This window comes from Macrobrachium rosenbergii, chromosome 55 (genome assembly GCF_040412425.1).
Source record: "Macrobrachium rosenbergii isolate ZJJX-2024 chromosome 55, ASM4041242v1, whole genome shotgun sequence".
Lineage (NCBI taxonomy): Eukaryota > Metazoa > Arthropoda > Malacostraca > Decapoda > Palaemonidae > Macrobrachium > Macrobrachium rosenbergii.
The window spans coordinates 66,369,441-66,391,540 of NC_089795.1; the positions used below are offsets into that span (position 1 = coordinate 66,369,441).

Sequence of the window (22,100 nt, forward strand, 5' to 3'; positions counted from 1 at the left end):
TTAGATAAACAAGCGTAAAATGTCGTTGGTACTTGCGAAGGAAGCTTCCTCAAAATTTCAATAAATGAACAAGCGTAAAATGTCTTTGGTGCTTGCGAAGCAAGTTTCCTAAAAATTACGTTAAATGAACAAATGTAAAATGTCGTTGATACTTGCGAACAAGTTTCCTCAGAATTGCATTAATTGAACAAACATAAAATGCTGTTGGTACTTAAAAACAAATTTCCTCAGAATTGCATTAAATGAACGAGTGTAAACTGTCGTTGGTACTTGCGAATCAAGTTACCTGAAAATTGCATCAAATGAACAAGCGTAAAATGTCCTTGGTGCTTGCGAAGCAAGTTAACTGAAAATTGCATGAAATGAAAAGCTTCAAATGTTGAAGGTACTTGTGAACACGTTGCCTCAAAATTACATCAAATGAAAAAGCGTAAAATATCGCTGGTACTTGCGAAGAAAGTTACCTCAAATTTGCATTAAATGAACAAACGTATAACGTGGATGGTGCTTGCTACATATTAAGCTTCCTGAAAATTGCATCAAAATGAACAAGCGTAAACTGTTGTTGGTACTTGCGAATCATCTTTCCTCAAAATTGCATTAAGTGAACAAGCGTAAAATGTCTTTGGTGCTTGCGAACACGTTTGCTCAAAATTACATGAAATGAAACAACGTAAAATGTCATTGGTACTTGTGAATCAACCTTCATCAAAATTGCATTATGTGAACAAGTGTAAACTGTCGTTGGTACTTGCGAACAAGTTTACTCAAAACTGCATTAAGTGAAGAAACTTAAAATGTCGTTGCCTGCTGCATGTGAAGCTTCCTGGAAATTGCATTAAATGAACAAGCGTAAGCAAGTTTCCTCAAAATTGCAGTAAATGAACAAGTATTAAATGTTGTTGGTATTTGCTGACAATTGTCTTCAGAATCGCATTAAATGAACAGGTGTAAAATGTGGTTGGTACTTACAAACAAGTTTTCTTAAAATTTCATTAAATGAACAAGCATAAAATGTTTTTGGTACTTGCGAACAATTGTCCTCAGAATTGCATTAAATGAACAAACGTAAAATGTCGTTGGTACTTGCAAAGCTCGTTTCCTCAAAACTACATTAAATGAACAAGCGTAAAATGTTGTTGGCGCTTGCGAAGCAAGTATCCTCAAAATTTCATTAAATGAACAAGCGTAAAATGTCCTTTGTGCTTGCGAAGCAAGTTTCCTCAAAATTGCATTAAATGAACAAGTGTAAAATGTCATTGGTGTTTGCAAAGCCAGTTTCCTCAAAATTGCACGAAATGGACGTGGCTAAAATGCCGTGGGTGCTTTCAACCAATATTTTTGAAAATTGCATTAAAAGAACAAGCGTAAAATTTCGTTGGTACTTGCGAACAAGTTTCCTCAGAATTGTATTAAAAACAAGCAGTGCAATTCAGAAACAGTAATAGAATGTTGCATTGCGTTTGAAAGTGGTATCATAGCTTTCTGGAACTTAGAACATGGACATCCATAATACTGGTTACAAGTCCATAACAGTCTTACAACCAAAGTACTGAAGTAATTCTGGGTTTGGGTATCCGACTACAGAATGGATGATGACTTGAACAGGAAACATTCCGGTCATGGCTTGTATCTTCCTTGACGTTATTGGGAGGAAGTGAAACCATCATCTGGAGTTTCTCATGATTTATTCACATTATGGGTAACAAAATATTGTACTTAACCTTCCGTTGTGCTATCCTAATCATGTGATGTAATCAAGTTTTCTTGAGTTTACTCGATGTATCATGCCAGTATCTTCAAAAAGTCAGGCTGTAAAAACCTCAGAACTTAGTGTAGAGATTAGGAGACTTACAAGAAGCTAACTGCCAGCAGAGCAATTCAGCGATTGCTAATCTGGTGCAGAATTTCGGAAAAGCCGATTCCGAATCTTTATTGGTCCCCGAAGTGCTAATGTCTATTTGGTGTTGATTGTGGTCCACGTTTATGTGACAACTAGGCATTTTGGGGAAATGGCGTTAATCATTGAAAAATTAAACCTTACATAAGTTTCCATTTCTAGGATGGGTTCATAGTGATTTATAGTTCTCTGTTGAATGCCAGGGAGGTCAACAGGACCAGTCAGTTACTTAGCTGAAGGTGTTGCGTTCCCCTCGAGGGCGAGCAAACACTTATGCACAAATCAGGGAAGAGAGAGAGAAAGAGAAGTGGAGAGAATTTTTTTAATTTGATATATGTTCAAGTTTTACAGATACAATTAATCTTCATTCAGTTGGAACGCTATTGTCAGGAATCCAGATCCCAACTTAACATATAATCTTTCGTTTTAACATATGATCATCCCCTTTTCGAGTGATGGCAGGCTTTGAAAATAAAACTAAATGGTGTGGATGCGCACTAAGGCTTGAAGTCTGCTCATTTAAATCTGAGTTTAAGACAGTAAAAGACCTTTCCTGCTGATCCCAAGAAGACACCTTTGTCATATCAGGGGTCTATCATTTTCAAATTCGACTTTCCTGTCGGTCTTTCATTTTCCTCGAAGCGAAGAGATTGAATTCACCTTCTGCTTACGTTTTCTGCGACCTTTCATACCTAACAAAGCTTTTCTTTTGCTTGCTTGGGTGTTAGCTCCCTTCTTTCATATGTTTCTGTAGGTTATAGGTTAGATAAGAATGTTAGGAGTCATGTCCCAGCGACCTATATTATATATCAATAAATACTGTTAGCTTAATGTAGGCTAAAAAGTTATTGGACTGAGCTTGTCTGTGTTCAGATCAAGAAGGCTCCAGACGCATAAAGGGCAGAGTGGTGTTTAGCTGTGTACTTCTAAGGAATTTTAGTTTTTGAGTTTTATTTTTTTTATGTGCAACAGTAAACTTTTATTATACCCCAAACTTTTGTCGACAGAAAATAGAAAGCCAAAATATTTTCATTGGTATCAAGTTTGTATTTAGGGGGTTAAAGATGAAAACGAATGTATTTCTGTTCTGTGCAACAAACGGTGAGATTAAATGAAATAAAACTATTGTGTTACTTTTAACAGCTTTACAAAAACGTTTTCTTACGAGAAGTATTCGTTTTGACTTTTTAAAATAGGTAGTTGGGACCAGTCTTATTTGCTGCTTCTTGTTACCTAATTTAGCACAGCGTTATTGGTATGACAGAAGGGAATTTGCTAAGTTATTGATATTCATATTTGCCTTCGCCAAGGAGGTTGTTTTTAGTTCGATTTGTGTGTGTGTTCGTCAGTGTTTCAGCAGAATTACGCTAAAAAGTGTTTGCATGTTTGCGAAAATACTGGTAAATGTGGGTGTCATGATTTGAAACAAGCGAGTACATTTTGGTAAAGACGGGAATCAAAATTTCTGTGTGAAGAGCCCTGTTGAGGAATGGATGGCTCAGGCTTGTTTTCAAAACCGAAACCCTACTCTTCATTACCGCAGATTTTAGTGACCCAATTTGATTATTTTCCGGGGTTTGACGTGGGCAGAGGTATGTTCGTTTTTTCTTTCCTTATTAATTATAAAATAAATGTAAGTGAATTTGCAAGTATTTGAATTAGAAATCGTACTTATATATTCATTCAGTTGCTATTTATTTTCTTTTTAGCCAGTGCACGTTCGGTGCACACCTCCAATTACTTCAGTTGTAAAAATTGGCTGTATTTCCCCCTTGTGTTGAAACTTCATTCACCAACTGTACTTCAAAGGGCATCGTCGGAAATTGTCTTAAAGATTTTTTTTACGTGACCGTCCACTTTTTAGTTTGGCCCCCAACTCGATTAGTCACATACGGGATATGCCCCGAGCCTATTTTGAAAAGGCAAATATTGAAAAGTAAAGCAAGTTTCGTGTGTGTTTGGAACAACCAAGCTTCTTGCTTGTATATAAATTACATAATTTTTCGTTGTACAGAAAGTATGCCGATTACAGCTATATATATGCACATGCACAGAATTGTACATACGGTTAATATTTGTCATTACACACAATAGTCTTTGGAATAAAATTTGGTTTTGTATGGCGGATCTAGGTAAATATTTTTGATAAGTCCAGTTGTATTTTAGTTATATAGAAGACTAACATTGGGTGGTAAACAGCTTCCCCCTATCTTGGTGTTGGTACTTGAAACTTGAGAAACAGCAGCTTCAAACTAAGTCTTCACCGCAACAGTTATATTTTTATCTTTCTGTAGACGATTTCATCAACTTAATTGTAAATTTCTTCATCACTTAAGCAAAATATTGAAGAATACAAGAGAGAATCATCATAATATGCATTCAAAGAATTGTACTACCTTTGGTATGTTCGGAGACTTGACTAATATTTTGAGGGAAAGTTATTCAAAATAAGAGAAGCCTTCTCAGTATTCTTGATGCAAAGTTGAATGCTGTATCACGTAAGGTGTGTAGGCACTTTGAAGACCAGGTAGTCCGACATTAAACAGTGGTAACTGTAGCTTACAATTTTGATGGCTGAAAATCCCAAGAAAGGGTCTAACTATGAGAAAAATGGCTCTTATAAAAATTTATCTTAGGTAGGAATGTCCGGTAGGAATTAAGGAGGAGGATCATATAATTTTCGGTGTTTCAGTTTCGTGAAGAGTTCGGGAAAAGAAATATTAAGAGATTAGAAACTCGGAAAGGTTAATGTTAGGAGATTAGAGGCATGAAAGGGATAATACTAAAAGATTAAAGCTTTAAAAAAATCTTTCTACAAGATTAGAGTATAAAACAGGAAAAAAATAACGCGGGAGATTAGAGGCATGAAAAGGAATAATACTTGAAAAACAGAGGCAAAGAAATGATATTACTAGTGCTATCATGGAATGATAATATGGTGATATTAGAAACGTAGAAATGACATACTAGTAGATCAGAGACAGTTAAATTGTTGTCTGTGAGTGGGCTGGGGAAGTGAAGTGAATGGACATTATTACAGATGATGCCGTACTTCACTAGACGAGGGAAAGGAACAATTGTCTAGAAAAAAGTAGGGAAAGAAAGACAGGATTACAGATGAATGTCCGTGAAGAAAGGCCGCGAAAGAGTTTACAGGATTGCTGCTAAACTTTTGGTTGAGGAACAGTAATAAATTTGGTAATGTTGGGCGCCATTGGAGGTGGTAAGGTTATGATGATGTAGTAGTCCTATTAGTTTTTACTGACCATGTAACTACCAAGCGATTTTTTGGTGTGCATTATAGACATCCAGTCTTTGGAATCTTTTAGGTTGGGAATTTCCTCAACGTAATAATGAATGAGTTAGGAACCCATTTCATTTCCAGACCGCTAATTTTGAGGATAAGTGCAGCTATATATACTATTTAAAAGGTTCAGCGGAAAGCCTGGGAACTGTAGAATGATTCCTCAACAAGAGTGACTCCGAGAAATAATCAGATTCTGGAATTTGGCACGAAGAAGTTTTAGTTGCATCAGAACAGCTGATTGCTGTTCGGTTATAACATTGAACGCATGGTCACGAAAGGACAGACTCTTTTATAATTCATAGTTCATCATCCTTCATAGGGAAGAATAATTGCTCATATGAAGACATAGTTGAGGTTAAACTCCGGAATGTGTAGAGAACTGTTTGTGTGGTGATTGTATAATGAGAGGGAAGTATTTAGTAAGCAATATTATGTTCTGAGAACCTAAAAGCACGTTAATGGTGTCCTTTGCGAATAATGGGTTTTTCGTTTTCTGGATTGGTTTATATCTTATTGTAGTAAAAGGTTTCTTCTTAGAAAGGTCATCATATTACGACTCTCATTAGCGGCAGATAATTTCACCGTGTTTATTGAACTACCAACATCATTGGTGTGTGCAGACATTGCCCGTCCACCGCACATCTTGGTGACTTTATTAATTATGATTACGTCGAAACTAAAAACAAAAATAAAATGAAAAAAGATGAGGGAAAGAAAATGCAATAAAAATCTTTCTCTGTAAACTCTTTCAGCGGAAGTCTTTTTCTTGGAATAGGTCACTAGAAGTAAAAGTTTTTTTATTTTTTGAAAATTTGTCCTTTTCATATCACCATGTTTTTGAGTCATCGTGATCCAAAAATATGTGTAATGACAGGACGAGCAGTACGTCTTTAATATTTCTTCTTGCACGGTTAAATACAATGAGAGAGAGAGAGAGAGAGAGAGAGAGAGAGAGAGAGAGAGAGAGAGAGAGAGAGAAAGAATTTTTATCAGTACGTACCATATCTTTCTCCGAGATTGGGCCCATACTTCTGATTAATAAACTAAACTTGACAAGAGTGGTTCGACCTGAAAAAATAAATGATAATTTAGTAGCCTCTATTAATTGAGAATTGGTATAGTGCATATATATATATATATATATATATATATATATATATATATATATATATATATAAAGATACCTGTATTCATATACATACACATACATGCATGCATGCATACATACATACATCTAATCAGATGTAAAAGGTGTAGATCAGATAGTCCAAAGAAAGATATTGTTAGTTAAGCGACAGTGGAATATTTTTGGTATACTTGGAATTAGTGTGTGAGCTCCACAATTTATACATGCTGAAACTTTTGGTCAGGAAACGTTGATGACTAAAAACTGGCTTAGTTCCAGTAATGAATGTACTGCTTGGGATCTGGAAAGATTAATTTATAAGTTTTATGAAGCTGTTAAGTGTCTTGGTGATGTCTTGAATTTAACATTTTTGCTATATGTATCGTTCATTCTTTCAATCTTTTTTTCTAACTTCTTTATTCATGGAGATTGCATAGTCGACTTTGGTATATGTCATCTCTTCGGGGTTATATTTTGAATAAATGTAACTGTTCTTTGAAATAATTGTCAAATATATATAAGAATATCTAGTTTGAATTTAGACGTATTAACAGGATCTTCAAAAAACACAAAACATCGATGCAGTCGGTTTGGTCGATATCGGTCTATATGGCTGGAATAGAAATTGTGATTAATGTGCCCACGCACACACAAATTGAAAAATAATATATATATATATATATATATATATATATATATATATATATATATATATATATATATATATATATTATATACTATATGTATTATATATATGTATATAGAGATATATATATATATATATATATATATATATATATATATATATATATACACTGTATGATCCTAATTTAAAGACACAACTATCGATTAATATCCAATGTACAAAACCAGCAAGCATACGTATAGTATTGTCTATATCAACTTGTAACCTCCCTGATGGCTGAATGGTCAAAAGTCGCAATACATCTTTTATCGAAACCAGGCAGGGTGATACACTTATCAAATATATTTCCATTTGGTAATATTTGCGGCTTAACATTCGTGAATATAAAAATACATGTCTTGGTGTATGTGACAAATTTGTATATATATATATACATATATATACATATATATGAATGTATGTATATATGTATTTATGTATGTATAATATGAAAGACATTATCACTTTGGAAATTGGAAAATCTTTAATAAGAACTGTATGGCCAGCAGATACTTCCGCATTTCCACTTATACATTTATTCCCATTACCAGCGTTTCGGAATACAAATCCCATGATCAGGGCTAAAAACAAAGATGATAAAATCCATTCATCAGGAATATATCTAAAATGGTGCATAAGAGTAAATCATTCTTTGAAAAATAATGAGTATATCTATGAGCTTAAAATTTGACATTAAAGCAAAATGGTAATAGATGAAACACAAAATTAACATTGAAGAACAAAACTGTTAAGCATATTAACACAAACCTTTAGAAAAATGAGCTTAAAGTTTGACATGAAAATAGAATAAAAAAAATTAAATACAAAATTGAGGTTTTTTCTCTAAAAGTTTGTTTCAGTGTGCTTAATAGTTTTGTTATTTAATGGTAATTTTGTTTCATTACTTACCAATTTGCTTTCATGTCAAATTTTAAATCTCATTGAATATACTCATTACTTTTAAGAGAATTAATTACTTTTGTGCTTCATTTTAGACTTATTATTTATGTCTAGATTTTATTTTCTCTGTTTTTAGCCCTGATGTTGGAATTGTATTCTAAGTATTTAGTAATGGAGTATATTTATAACTGGAAATACTAAAGTTTCTACTGTTCATATATTCTATATATATATATATATATATATATATATATATACTTATATATATATATATATATATATATATATAATAATTTCTTTTGTAGTTCATTTCTGTGTGTCCTTCCCTTCCACTCTATATATATATATATATATATATATATATATATATATATATATATATATATATATTATATATATATATATATATATATATATATATATATATATATATATATATATATATATATATATATATATATATACAGTATATATATATATATATATATATATATATATATATATATATATATTAATTTCCTTGGATTCCTTTCTGTGTGTCCTTCCCTTCCCTTCTCCCCTTCCTGCTCCCCTCCTCCCCCTTCCTGCTCCCCCTCCTCCCCTTCCTGCTCCCCCCTCCCCCCCTTCCTGCTCCCCTCCTCCCCCCCTTCCCCTCCTCCTCTCCCCCCTCCCCTCCCCCTCCCTCCCCTCCCCTCGCCTCCCCTTTCTCATCCCTCTTCCCTTCCCCTCCTCCTTCCCTCTTCCCTTTTCCATGCTTTTGGATGAAATAAAATGTGTTGAGATTGAGTACTATTATTTGTAATGACATTTTTTATGATAAAAGTAATGAGCAGGTTTTTCAGATCAAAATATAAGTTGCTTGACCTTTAGAATTTATGAATGTTTAATTAACCTCATGTGGTAACTATGAACCACCTGCATGATGAGGATCACTGGAGTTTTTAAGATTTAAGAAGATGATAATAATAATTGTCCAGAAATTTTCAACATTAATTGACCTAACAGGATATAATAAAAAGATTTTTGGCTGAGCTTTGTTATTTTTGTTTCGCAATGGACTCGGCGGGTAATTGTAGAACAACAGCAGGCACTACTGGTGATGGTCTGGAACCGCCAAAGGCATCAGCATTGGTTCAAAACCCATCAGCAGCTGCTCCTGTACCTACATCAAAATATGGTCAGTTGTTTGTATATGACCGGAAGGTAAGCGGGGCTGGTGCTGCCCGTAGACTTTTGCTGACTGTTATTAGTTAGGTTAATTTAGCTGTGGGTATGGTATGGATATGGGTATGATATGGTATGCATATGGGTATGGGTATGGGAATGGTGTGGGTATGGAATGGATAGGGGTATAGGTATGGGTATGGTAAGGATATGGGTATGGGTATGGTACAAATATGGTTATGGGGTATGGGTATCAGTATGGGCATGGGTATAGGTATGGATATGGCACAGATATGGGTATAGGTATGGATATGATATGAAACAATATGGGTATGGGTATAGGTATATGTATGGTAAGGATATGGGTATGGGTATAGGTATGGGTATGGTACAGATATGGGTATGAGTATCAGTATGGGTGTGGTACAGGTAAGGGTATGGTATGGAAATTGGTATGGGTATGGAACGGATTTGGGTATGGGTATGGATATGATACAGATATGGGTATGGTACGGATATGGGAACCAGCAAGTGCAAGCGATAGCAAGCATCTGCTGGTCTGTATTTATAAAAATGGATGTATTGTGTGTGTTTGTGTGTATGTCCCAGCATAACTCTGAAATGCATTGAGCAATTTCAACCAGACTTGGTATACATATGACTTAGTATCTGGAAAAGATTACTGTCGGGGTAAGACATCACTAGCGTCAAATGGCAACAAAGGGGGAGGGGATGGGAAGTGCTTCCCTGAAACGGGACTGGTTCTGGCCATAGACTTAGTAACTAATTAAACTCTGTGGGTTTATCATACCTCATTTCAGTATACATATGACATGCTGTCTGGGAAAGAATAGTGTGGGGGTAAGACATCACTGGCACCAAAGGGGTTGGGAGTGGGAAGGGGGTGACATGTAAAAATAACAAAAAATGACAGATATTAGTGTCTAATCCACAGTTTTCAAGGTTGCTGAGATGAGTAGTGGCATTCCCAATGCCCTTTAAATCCAAGTTCAGCCCCGATAGGAAGGGGGGTTGAGAAGGGGTGAAAAATTAAAACGTAAAAAATGACAGACAATAGTGTCTAATCCATAGTTTTCTAGGTTGCTGAGATGAATAGTGACACTCTTGTTGCCATTTATGTCCAAGTTCAGCCCCAATAGGAATGGGGGGGTGAGAAGGGGTGAAATATAAAATGTCAAAAATGCTGGGCAATGTAATTGGAGCAACTATCTGAACTGGAAATGGAGAGAGTGGGAGGGGAGAGGAAGTGAGACAGAGTAGAGAGGATGCTAGGGAGGAGAAAGAGGGAAAGAGCGAGGGAGAGTTGGAGAGAGAGAGTTTATCGATTGTCATTCAGAGTTTTCCCGGGCAGCAGCAAGTGTGTGTGTATATATATATATATATATATATATATATATATATATATATATATATATATATATATGAAGATAAAAAGGCCCATAAAACACTATTTGAACGTTGCAACCATATATTTCAGGCACTTCCTTCTGTGCCCCTGTTCACATGAAATGTTACAAGGGTGTATATACAAAGCATATATAGGTGTGGCATTAAGTTTCCGATGGTATGCAGGTAACCGTTTTCCTAGAAGAATAAACCAATTCCCTAGTGGTTTTGGCCTCATTAACTCCCGTTGGCGACGATTCACGGTGGTCGTGTTCCTGGAACGCAACCCCTATTCAAACGGCCTGAGGATAAAGCGTCACGATGTCGTCGATTTCCAATGTCTCTGACAAGTTCATATTGTTGGTTGATTGATGATAACTTAATTCAGCATCTTTCTTTTGTACAGAGGTACTTTTGAAAACCAGCTCCGTGGGGCGGAGCTGGTTTTTCAAGTAGTTGTCCGTACAAAAAGAAAGATGCTGGAATTCGCTATCATCAATCAAACCAACAATATGAACTTGGTTCAGGAAGCGACATTAAAAATCGGACGACATTGACGTTTTAATCAGACTTGACTTCTAAAGGGTGTTCCCGAACACGACCACCAGAATCGTCGCTAAACGGGAGTTGATACTGAGGCCAAAACCAATTAGGGAATTGGTTTATTCTCCTCCTCCTTCTTAGGAAACGGTCACCTGCATACCATCGGAGACTTAATGCCACACCTGTTTTATGTTTTGTATATACTGTAACATTTCATCTGTCCATATTTTACCAGTGAACAGGGGCACAAAGGAAGTGCCTTGAAATATATGGTTGCAACGTTCAAATAGTGTTTTATGGGCTTCTTTTTATCATTCATATTATAGTGTAGTATTACAGTAAAATATATATATATATATATATAATATATATAATATATATATATATATATATATATATATATATATATATATATATATATATAATATACATGTATATATATATAATACATGTATAATCGTGAGCATGTGTATAAGGTCACGTGAAACAGTGTATGGAAAATGTATTTAGATATCAGAATTCGACAGACCTTGCTTCTGATAGCTTTCTCAAAAATCGTGAAACTCAGTTGAATTGTTCTCAGGACAGTAAAAGCGCCACATAACTTTAAAAATGTTACTTTTTAAGACATTGGGAAAAAGAAAGAAACAGTATTTTCGTGTGTCATTATATTTCTACCTGATTGGATGTTAAAGAATCTGAGAGAGGGAGAGAGGCACCCATTTGTATTATATTGTGCTTCGTATGAACTACCAAGATGAATATGATGTGTGGTATGTATTACTGTTGGTTTTTTATTTATATGCTGTATTCTTTGATTTTTTTCTCTTGGCTAACCTACAAAATTACGTAGAGGACGAGGCTCTTAAAGATCGCAAACTAAATAAACGTACTTGGAAGTGTAAACAAAGAAAGGCAACATGCCTAAATTGAAAGTCATTCTCTAAGCATCTCACGGAGTTAATTTTGTCCAAATAGGATGATCCAATCTGAAGAGCCTCTCTCTCTCTCTCTCTCTCTCTCTCTCTCTCTCTCTCTCTCTCTCTCTCTCTCTCTCTCTCTCTCTCTCGTGTGGCTCTTTCAGTTTTTTCTATGGTATTTAAGTGTTTGATATGATTGTAATAGTTGCTAATGAATCTGAAGATAAGTATTTTCATTTAATGAATACCGCTCTTAAAATTTATCGAATTTTAATCTTCATGCATGTTTTGAAACAGTCAAAACTCTTGTAGTGTTTGCGAAAAATCTAAATTTGGTTTTCCTAGCAATCCTTAATTTTGCTATTAGCTTGCAGGAAGCTGTGAACTTGCCAAGGAACAAATTAACTAGTTTTTTTGAATTGCCTGTAGTTTTAAATAAAAAATACCGTGGATGGTTATGTTTGTTTGTTGGTTGGACTTTTCACAATTTTTTTTTGTTTGATTTTGAAGTCTCCTTTAACTGCTTTATTTTGTCTACCAGCTTGTCCACTTTCATTTCATTGTTTATAGTGTTTTTTCAAAATCTTTGTTTGCTCTACTGGAAATCCTTGTAAAATGACCTTGGTTTATTGAACAAGTTGCTCCTGATTTGTGGAATATGTATAGGCCAACGTAACAAATTTCTAATCAAAAGAGTTTTTGTTTTGTTTTGTTACGGCATGCCATTTCTTAGTAATCCTACGTTGTACCCTTAGTTAAATTGTTAATATGCAATTCTGACACATGCATGAAGTGGATGTCAACAGAATGGAAAGACTGGTTTGGTAAAGTCCATAGCTGATTTTTATGATGAGTGAATAGGAAAGTATGTTGTTAATACCACTGACAGTGTACTTCATCGGTATTACTTATTCCCCTTATATATGCTGCATTCTCTTTTGTGCTTCAGTCCTTTTCAGATAGATAATTGTTGAATTATTACTTAAAATCCCCACTTTTTACTTAAATTTCTTCAGCTTCTAAGATATTCATAGGTATCTGCCAAGAGCGAAGATGTTTTGGGGCCCTTCTCTAGCTTAATGTTTGATCATCTTAGCAGTTAGAATTCGGAAGGCACATATCGTCGGTCCTGAGATTTTGAAGGTATTAACCGTTCGGTGCAGGCCGCTGTTAGAGTAACTTCATGGTTATGGTTTTATTCTCTTTTTTTAAACTTTTGTATTGCTCTTAATCTAACAGCTGTTCGTAATGCTGTAACATTCGTTCATTTTTCAGTACCTAGTGATACTCAAGTGTTCTTTTAATGACTACTTCCACTCCAGTAACCTTCAATTTAGTTCCTTAGTACGTGCCTCTGTCGACGATTCAACCTTCGATATCTCTTCTACACGTGCTAACACTAGTCGTCTATTGCCTGTCTTCGTTGTCAGAACGCTCTTTCTTCGTTCATCATATCTGATCTCAAAATTACATTTAAATAGGGAGCCTGTAATTTAATTTTTCTGTCGGACCTAAGATTCTGTTCCTCCTTTTGAATTTCTCGTGTTCTTTTACTTCTATTATTTGATGAGGACATCCAACGGCTTCCACTTGGTCGAAATTCTCCAATCGTGATCTTAAGGGGCCACCTAATGTATAATATTCAATCTTTGGAAAACTTAGATATTTCAGTTGTAATTTAGATGTCGAAAGTGTAAACTTTGTCAAAGTCGGCATATTACAGGGCAGATCACACCAGAAGCACAAAGAAAAAGTCCAGATCATGGTAGAAATACGAAAAAAAAAGAAAAGGTAAAAAATATAGCTGTTAACAAAATGAAGTTTGCCTTTTGAACATTATGTGGGCGTTGAATGAACCTACTGAAATAGAGAATTACACCCAAAAAATGTGATCAATATAGCGCCACCGAAAGCGTAAATGCATATAGGAACACAGGCAAAATGACAGTCAAAATGTAACGGGAGGGGTAAACGATCTACAAAAAAAATGTGAAAATTTAGAATTTAAATAAAACACTCACTAGATTGCACATTTTACATATAGGTTATGTTATATGTAAATGTGCAAAAAGGGAGTGAGTGCTTTATTTAATTTAAATTTTCATTATATATATATATATATATATATATATATATATATATATATATATATATATATATATTTATATATATATATATATATATATATATATATATATATATATATATATATATATATATATTTATATATGAAATGTGAAAAAGTTTTGACATTCTGAAATAAGTTATTGAAGAAAGCTGTGCCCAACAATTGACAAATAAATGGAGCCAGCAAGATCTACCAGATGAGGCACGCCAAAAATCAACCTGGATGATGCTGATGATGGCGATGATCAAGGTGTCATAAGTGCCTAAAATTCTCTACTTCATCTCAGTCAAGGTTGATTTGGACTGCGATCCGGTTTTTAGCTTTGTTTGGAATATGTTCTGTTTAGGGGTGCATCTAAGATTCTCTTCTCTTGACCTGACTGAATCAAATGAAACTCGTCAGTTCATCGCGTCTGCCGCACATACACTGTCTTCCTCGCCTTTGTCAGTATATATTTTACATAGATATGTTCCTGTCAGTTTCTTTTGAACTCGGGGAGAGCCTTTACTTTTTAGGTGACCGTCATATCTGACATTTACTCTCTTGGAGACCAGGGAAATTTCAGGACTGATGATGACGCTTTTCCTCAGCTACCCAATTCTGGAATTCTTTCCAGACTTCGTTTTCCACATAATCCTATCACCTCCCTGTTGTCTCCTCCCACCTAGCTGCCCAAGTTCTTAGATTAAGCATTACCTTGATTTTCTTGGGAAAAGTAAGAATAACTACTCATTGCAAGATCTGTCAGTTGGCTTGCTAATCTACATTATAATGAAAGTATCTCTACTTTTAGTGTCAGATCCCGGAATTTTTGGTGAACTGTAATCGTAATCGGGTGCTGCTTCTGTTCACTACTGTTTGTATATGTATACATATATATATATATATATATATATATATATATATATATATATATATATATATATATATATATATATATATATATACTGTTAATTACTGTAAGTTTTGTATATGTGGAAGGTCTGGGAAAAGATCTGAGAAACTCTTATTTTTCCTTGGCTTTAATGTCCAAGATGAAAGTTTCCGTTGGATTGGTGCTGTCTCTTTTTCCTGCAAGTCAAGTAGTTAAAAGCTGTGGGATAAGATGAGAACTCTAAGAAATAGTCTGTTTCATCTGTTTCTCTCAACTCCGATCCCATCATACAGAAAACGATCAAGTCTTCCGTCGTCTCTCTCCTCTCTCTCTCTCTCTCTCTCTCTCTCTCTCTCTCTCTCTCTCTCTCTCTCATCCCTTGGGCTACTACTTGTATTGGTAATGGTTGTTTGGTCAGTAAACGTCATTAGATGTCGCCACAGCTGCTGATTGGATGAGGCACGTAAAAGTGATTTTCTGGTAAACCTTGAAAACGTAATAAATGTTTGGCGTCGTGTTGACTCGGTGTTTGTTCGTTTCTTTGTTTATATGCCTCTGGATTTGCTTTAGGGTTTATCTGTTTTTATTTTTAAAAGTTGCCTTTCTGTGACTTGATGGTGTTTTTATGACGTTACTTGCTGTGAAGGACGAAAAAAGTAAAAGTGTGAAAATGTTTTAAAGAACTGAAACCAGTTATGGGAATTTAGGGAGAAGGTAGAAGGAAGGTACAGAAGTTGAGAATACAAAGAGACTGAAGTACAGAAAGTAAAAGAAATTGATTATTTGACGAATCAGGTGATACCGAAATTATATATGCGTATATATATAATATATATATATATATATATGCTATATATATAAATATATATATAAATAAAATATATATATATATATTATATATATAAATATATGTATATATATATGCATATATATATATATATATATATATATATATATATATATATATATATATATATATATATATATATATATATATATATATAATATATAGTAGAGAGAGAGATAGAGAGAGAGAGAGAGAGAGAGAGAGAGAGAGAGAGAGAGAGAGAGAGAGAGATGGTTTATCCTACCGAAAACAAGATAGATTTTCTGTCGATTGATTGGGAAACGTCCGACCTGCATAAATTGCCTATTTTTCCAGTTGGGTTCCCATCTAAAAGAATCCTTTTAGTGTTATTTTGAAGAAAGGTTAGTGTTATCTTGTAAAGCCTTGTTATAAAAGTTTTGTTAATTACCGTAATCCCATTAGACACATTAGCATGTGGTTTCTTAAATGCATTCACACGGGAAATAATTGGAACATGTCATGTCATTGGCAAGGGAGAGAGAGAGAGAGAGAGAGAGAGAGAGAGAGAGAGAGAGAGAGAGAGAATTTAGTTTAATCTAGCTATTCTTAGGAATTTTTAGTGGTTACATAATGCATTTGAGTCGCTTTAAGATCAGCCATTGCCGTTTGTTGAGAAGTCTAGGCCTCTTCATATAGAGCCGTTCAGGAAGAGGAAAGAGTCACCACCCGCCAGGACTCGGAGATGGTGGCCCTTCCAGGTGGAACTTAGATGAAAGATTGTCGAAGAAGCATAAGTACCGACACTCAAGAGTCGTTAAAACAATGACGTCATTTTATGTTGAAAAGGGGACCACGTTGCAACCTCTCCATTTTGCTGCCATATACTGTGATGCTCCTGCACTTCAGATAAGGGTTTAATTAGTCGTGCGTGGCCTGGAGTTCCTTTTTGTGTCTCCCTCTTGTATGTAATTATTCAGAAGATTCCACAGAATATGATTTCCAAGTGATGCATCAACGAACTCGCATTACATAAGTTACATAGTGGTCAAATATTCTGGATGCATTGAAGTAAGAATGATTATGGAAGAGTTTGAAGAGTTTTCTTGTAGGCTATGTGGATCGTAATTATCAGAGGACACAAAACTACCTGCGGACGGACGGAAGACGTCTTCCATCGGGAATGTGTGCACCGGCTGGAAAGCTCTCTTACAACCCCGTAGGGGGTTAGTGCCGTAAGTCCACCTCACGTGGTGAACTGTAGGCATTACTTAAGGGCTTTGCTGCGTCCCCTCGGCCCTTATTTGCAACGTCTTCCATTCCTTTTACTATACCTCCGTTCATATATCTTTCTTCTATCTGACTCCCACCATCTTCAACAATTGTTTCATAGTGCAACTGCGAGGTCTTCCTCCTGTTACACCTTTCAAACCCTCTTTCTGTAAATTTCCCTTTCAGCGCTGAATGACCTCATAAGTCCCACCGCATGGCCTTTGGCCTAAATTCTATATTCTATTCTATTCTATCCTACAAATACTAATCCAGAAAGCTATCTCAAACACAATGTATTTTGCATGTACTGTAGTTTAACCATGTTAATAGCAGCGAGGAGGCATTTTGCATTCGCTGTTTTAGCATCGTCTGTCGTTATGTTAAGACAAATCTTGACAGTGCCTTTAAAAGAAGTTCTTATGCGAGGTGCTAAGCGAATAGAAATATTCAATATAGAAGGTTTACGAATTTTTTTTTCTTAAGAATGAAGTTTATGTGACTCCAAACTGCGGATGAATTATTCGTATGTCTTAAAACCTATTGAGGCTCGCAACTGATTTGTCAGGAAAGAAATTTTGTGTCCGATAACCAGACGATAAATTTCATATTCTTGTTTCGGATACAGTAATATAATAATAATAATAATAATAATAATAATAATGATAATAATAATAATAATACTTTATTTAACTCTTCGCCATGTACAATATGCATACACAAGAAAAACACTGCAAACACCATATTAAAGACACTCCTACACAACAGCTAGAAGGTAAGGTAGTAAGTAGACTAAAAACGCGCACTCACTCACACAAACACAAGCAACAGCAAACACCACCTCCTTAACACTCACTCACAAACACTCAGCACACCACCGACCCACACATAAAAACAAGTTACATTCAAACAACAACAAAACGTTACGCACATAAGAACGCACACCAGTGGTTAAAACTAAGATGCAGCTCACCCCAAGGAAGAAGTAAACAGTGAATCGCAATAAAGAAAATGAAAAAAAGGGGCTGAATCGAAATACAAAAAATGCTCTCAATGACTATGGTATACTCAAAAACTATGAATGTTTGAAGAAGATGAAGATAAAGTAGGAGAAGGAAAAAATGTGTGAAACTAAAAATCATAGGGTCCGAGTAAGCATACTCATTCCCAGAAATGAAACATAGCTTGCACGAAGCACACACTCTCTGTACTGCATCTAATCATCCAGCTTCATCTTGAGTGAATACGTAGAATTATTCATTGTGAAGACTTTACAGGTTAAGCCAGCTACCTACTTTCTGCGAAATGACCTTTAAATTTGCTGTCATATTTTCTTGTTGAGGATAGTGTTATTGTGGAAATATTTGGAATTAACGTTTGTGTGCGTGTGCGCGCACACATATATATACCGTATAAATAAAACTTTATATTATTAGTTTTAAATCTTTAATAATTAAACATTCTCTCCGCTGGCGTCTTGCATCCAACAAATCATTTCATCCTCTGTATAGCGCAGAATTCAGTAGGTTGTATCCTGTTTTGCCCTCTACCTCCCGGCTGTGGAGATTCTCCTGTTTAGATTTTCCCTTTTGAAACTAATCTCTCATAAGCGGCATGTTTATTTTCTCGAGATTAAGACTCTCTCTCTCTCTCTCTCTCTCTCTCTCTCTCTCTCTCTCTCTCTCTCATCTTAAAGCCTGGACCTGGTATAACTTATAATTATGTCATCGTATTTTTATTTTCCTGAGAGTGACTCTGTGTGAATAAACAGGAGGACAACTTAGTTGAACATAGATTTGAAGAAGCCATGATGTAGTCTTGTCATCAGTTTAGGCTGAGTATGTGATAGGAGAAAGTGACTTCGTTGAGAAAAAAATGACAGGAGTTGGTTCCCTTTCAGGTTAGTAGCCAGAGCCGAAGTATCGGGCCTCCTTTGAGAAGCAAACCACTTATGTAAGTTTGAGTGGGAACCTTTAGCGAAGACATTGGATTGGGATGCATCCACTTAGCTTGTTAGGTAGTTCACCGTGGCTTGGATTCAATACTCGAAAAGTTAAAGCCTTAAACTTCAAGTCTCGCTGTTGTTCATATTTCTGAGATTGGTTTGCCGCCGTCGAGATGTATAATAGAAACTTATTCATAATCTCATTTGTTTGCATGCGTTTATATTTTTTTTTATTGATGGTCTATGCGGTGCAAGGGGTCAGAGAATATGTTCTTAAAAAAAAAATTACGATTTCCCTCAGTTGGGAGAGAGAAAATCATTAGAGGAAAAAGGTATATATTCTTGGAAATATGAATTACGTTTGATTAGTCCTTATCGAGGGGGGAAAACGTAAAAGTAGCGGAACGGAAGTTCAAATAATGGTGCATAAATGAGGATGAAGCAACTTTGGTATGAGTGAAAAATTATACAGTTACAGTTTACACAATCTCGGAAAGATGATAGTAGGTTTTGGGGTTTCTACATTTGCACTTTTAAAAAATGGAAGTAAAGGGAAAATTGCTTTTTAAGTTTGTCATTTTGAAGGACAGAGGGTCGCCTCTCAGAAGATTCTCCCAACACCGTCAAAACCACTCTTCCTGTAATCATTGTGTAGAGGGAAGAATCCTAGCATTACCTAGGAATTTTCCAGAGCATCCCAGTTGCCTTCTTATTTCTATAATCTCCCGTTCAAAGGAGCGGGCCCGTCGTTCTTTGAGAGCTGAATCTCGTTCCTTTTTTCACATTGGGGAATAGACGGGATAAGGCCATTAGGCTGCCCATCCACCGGTTTTCCACTAAAATATATTATGTTGACTCTAGCTCATGTGCTCGTAGGCACTACGATGATACTACGTATTTCCCGAAGATTGGCGTGTAACCAATTTTGTTTTTAAGTTTTTATTTTTCCATGAAGTATTTAATGATTATTTTATTTTCCATTGTAATATTAATATAACTTACTGTAGGTAAAGGAAATATAACAATAAAGAGGAATTGGAAGGGATCGACTGATTTAGGTTAGTGTGTCGAATCTAAATTGCCCGCCTTTGTTTAGGGGAGGGAGGGTGGAGGCGGGTGGCGGCTGGAGATACGAATTGAAAGGCAAGGCGCCCTCCTCTCGAAGTTCGATGAAGTCTGACCTATCACTCTTTGATCGTAATGCATAATGGTACTAGAACTCTTCAAAAGACAGATCTCAGAAAATAAAAAAGACATAACGTTCACAGTTTTTATAATACGTGTAACAGCTTTCACATAATATGTGAAAGTTGCATTGACGCGAAGGAAATGTACAGTTTTTATTAAATTTTCACTGATTTCGTTTGTGATCCTGTTGTTAATAACTTGCATAGGTTAAATTTTAGTCTTTGTCCTGAGGAAACGTGATAACAACATTTGAGCTCACATAATTCGTTGAGGGAAGACTCGATGAGATAAAAATATAAAGCTTTTCATTTCATATATATATATATATATATATATATATATATATATAATATATATATATATATATATATATATATATATATATATATGTGTGTATGTATGTGTGTGTGTGTGTGTTTGTGCGTCTATGTGTGTGTATAAATAAAGACATGACGTTCACAGTTTTTTTAATACGTTTAACAGCTTTCACATAATTTGTGAGAGTTGCGTTGCCTTTATGTATACATTCATCACGTTCCGTATTTTCGTGAATCAGTTATACATGTTTAGCCTATGTATATAATGTATGTATGGGGAGACCGGGGCTAGTTGTTACAGTTTTTACTACGGCAATTTTCAAGATTTTTCATGTGAAAAGAATAATATTTACTGTATATCATGAGATGTTAAATTTAGCTGTGCACTGAATAAAAGAATTAAAATTGCTTAAGTCCTCTTGGGCTTATTTGAATTTGTAATTTTCTACAAAGATTTAAAATGTAACATTTAACCTCACAGTGGGGCAAGTTGTTATTCGGCTGGGGCACATTGTTATATGGATAATTATAATGCCAAAAATATCTACAATTCATAAAAAATTTATGGCTTCTTAATGAAACATATATTTCTTGCACTAAACTACAACTGGAAGGTCTGTTTGACTGGTGAAATGGCAATCACAGTTAAACTTGAATGCACCTGTACTAGAAATTGTAGTCAAATGTAATAAACTTAAATTTTTCCTCTCTAATACCTTGGAAGTTCAAATAACTTCTTCCTCGAAGATAACATTGATACAATTGTAGAAAATATCACTCCTTCCTCAATGCACTACACAATTTTTTATATTATGCAGTGTAAGCAACCTATACCTGCCCTGCTCGTTTATTGCTCCTGAGAGAAGGCTTATTTACCTTAAATTTGTTCTGTTTAAAATAAATACTACAAAAATACACGTAGATTCAGTTTGACCAATAAAATTCCAATTAGAACTAAGTCTCATATGTAAGATAAGTACCAAAACAAATACATATACTTTACTTAAAAATTTTCAAAGTTCAGATAAATTATTCTTCAGTTACAGTTGATTCATATCTAGAAGACATCCTTTCCCCCACAATGCTCATGTGCCCATTTCCTGCTGTCTGTGCGCTGGATCCAGCTTTCACCCGGCCTACTCTGGAAAATGGCTCTAGACATATGATGCAAGGCATCTTCATCTTCCCTTTCAGAGCTATAATCACACCTGTTCCTCGTCTTATTTTCAAGTATATGTTTACTTTATCGTTACCCATTAGTCTCTTTTTTTGCAGGTTTTATCCTTTTTCCTAACCTTTCTTCCTCTTCTTTGTGCAGCTGGTTTTTGACTAGAGTGCCAGGAAGGATAGCAGATTTTCCATTTCTTACTCTGCCTGTTATTTGTCTCTGGTCAGCTTTTGGGTATGGTAGGAAGATCATGTGTAACTTCTTCCATTAATCTTTTTTCTTTGGTGTCTCCTGTTTGCTAAATCTAGACGTTCCACTGGTAAATGGCTGAGTCAAGTCTTTAACTGGTGCCAAGGAACTCAAACTGCTCATGTTTTCTTGAGGTTGGGGTTCAGGTATGGTCCATTTGCACGCATGAGGTAAGAAAGTCCTGTTCAGTGTATGCATGTCGATT

The 22,100-nt window shown here is 35.3% G+C and overlaps 2 protein-coding genes across 2 annotated transcripts in view; one reads left to right on the top strand and one right to left on the bottom strand.

Moving 5' to 3' along the window:
- Positions 1-22,100, top strand: part of LOC136835369 (broad-complex core protein isoforms 1/2/3/4/5-like) — a 946,407-nt gene that overhangs the window by 88,862 nt on the left and 835,445 nt on the right. The gene's annotated exons all lie outside the window — the stretch shown is intronic.
- LOC136835372 (gamma-aminobutyric acid receptor subunit alpha-2) overlaps positions 1-22,100 on the bottom strand; it is a 233,899-nt gene that overhangs the window by 70,978 nt on the left and 140,821 nt on the right. The window contains exon 4 of the mRNA XM_067098832.1: positions 6,208-6,275. Coding sequence (XP_066954933.1) covers positions 6,208-6,275 — 68 coding nt within the window. The remainder of the gene's footprint in view (positions 1-6,207; positions 6,276-22,100) is intronic.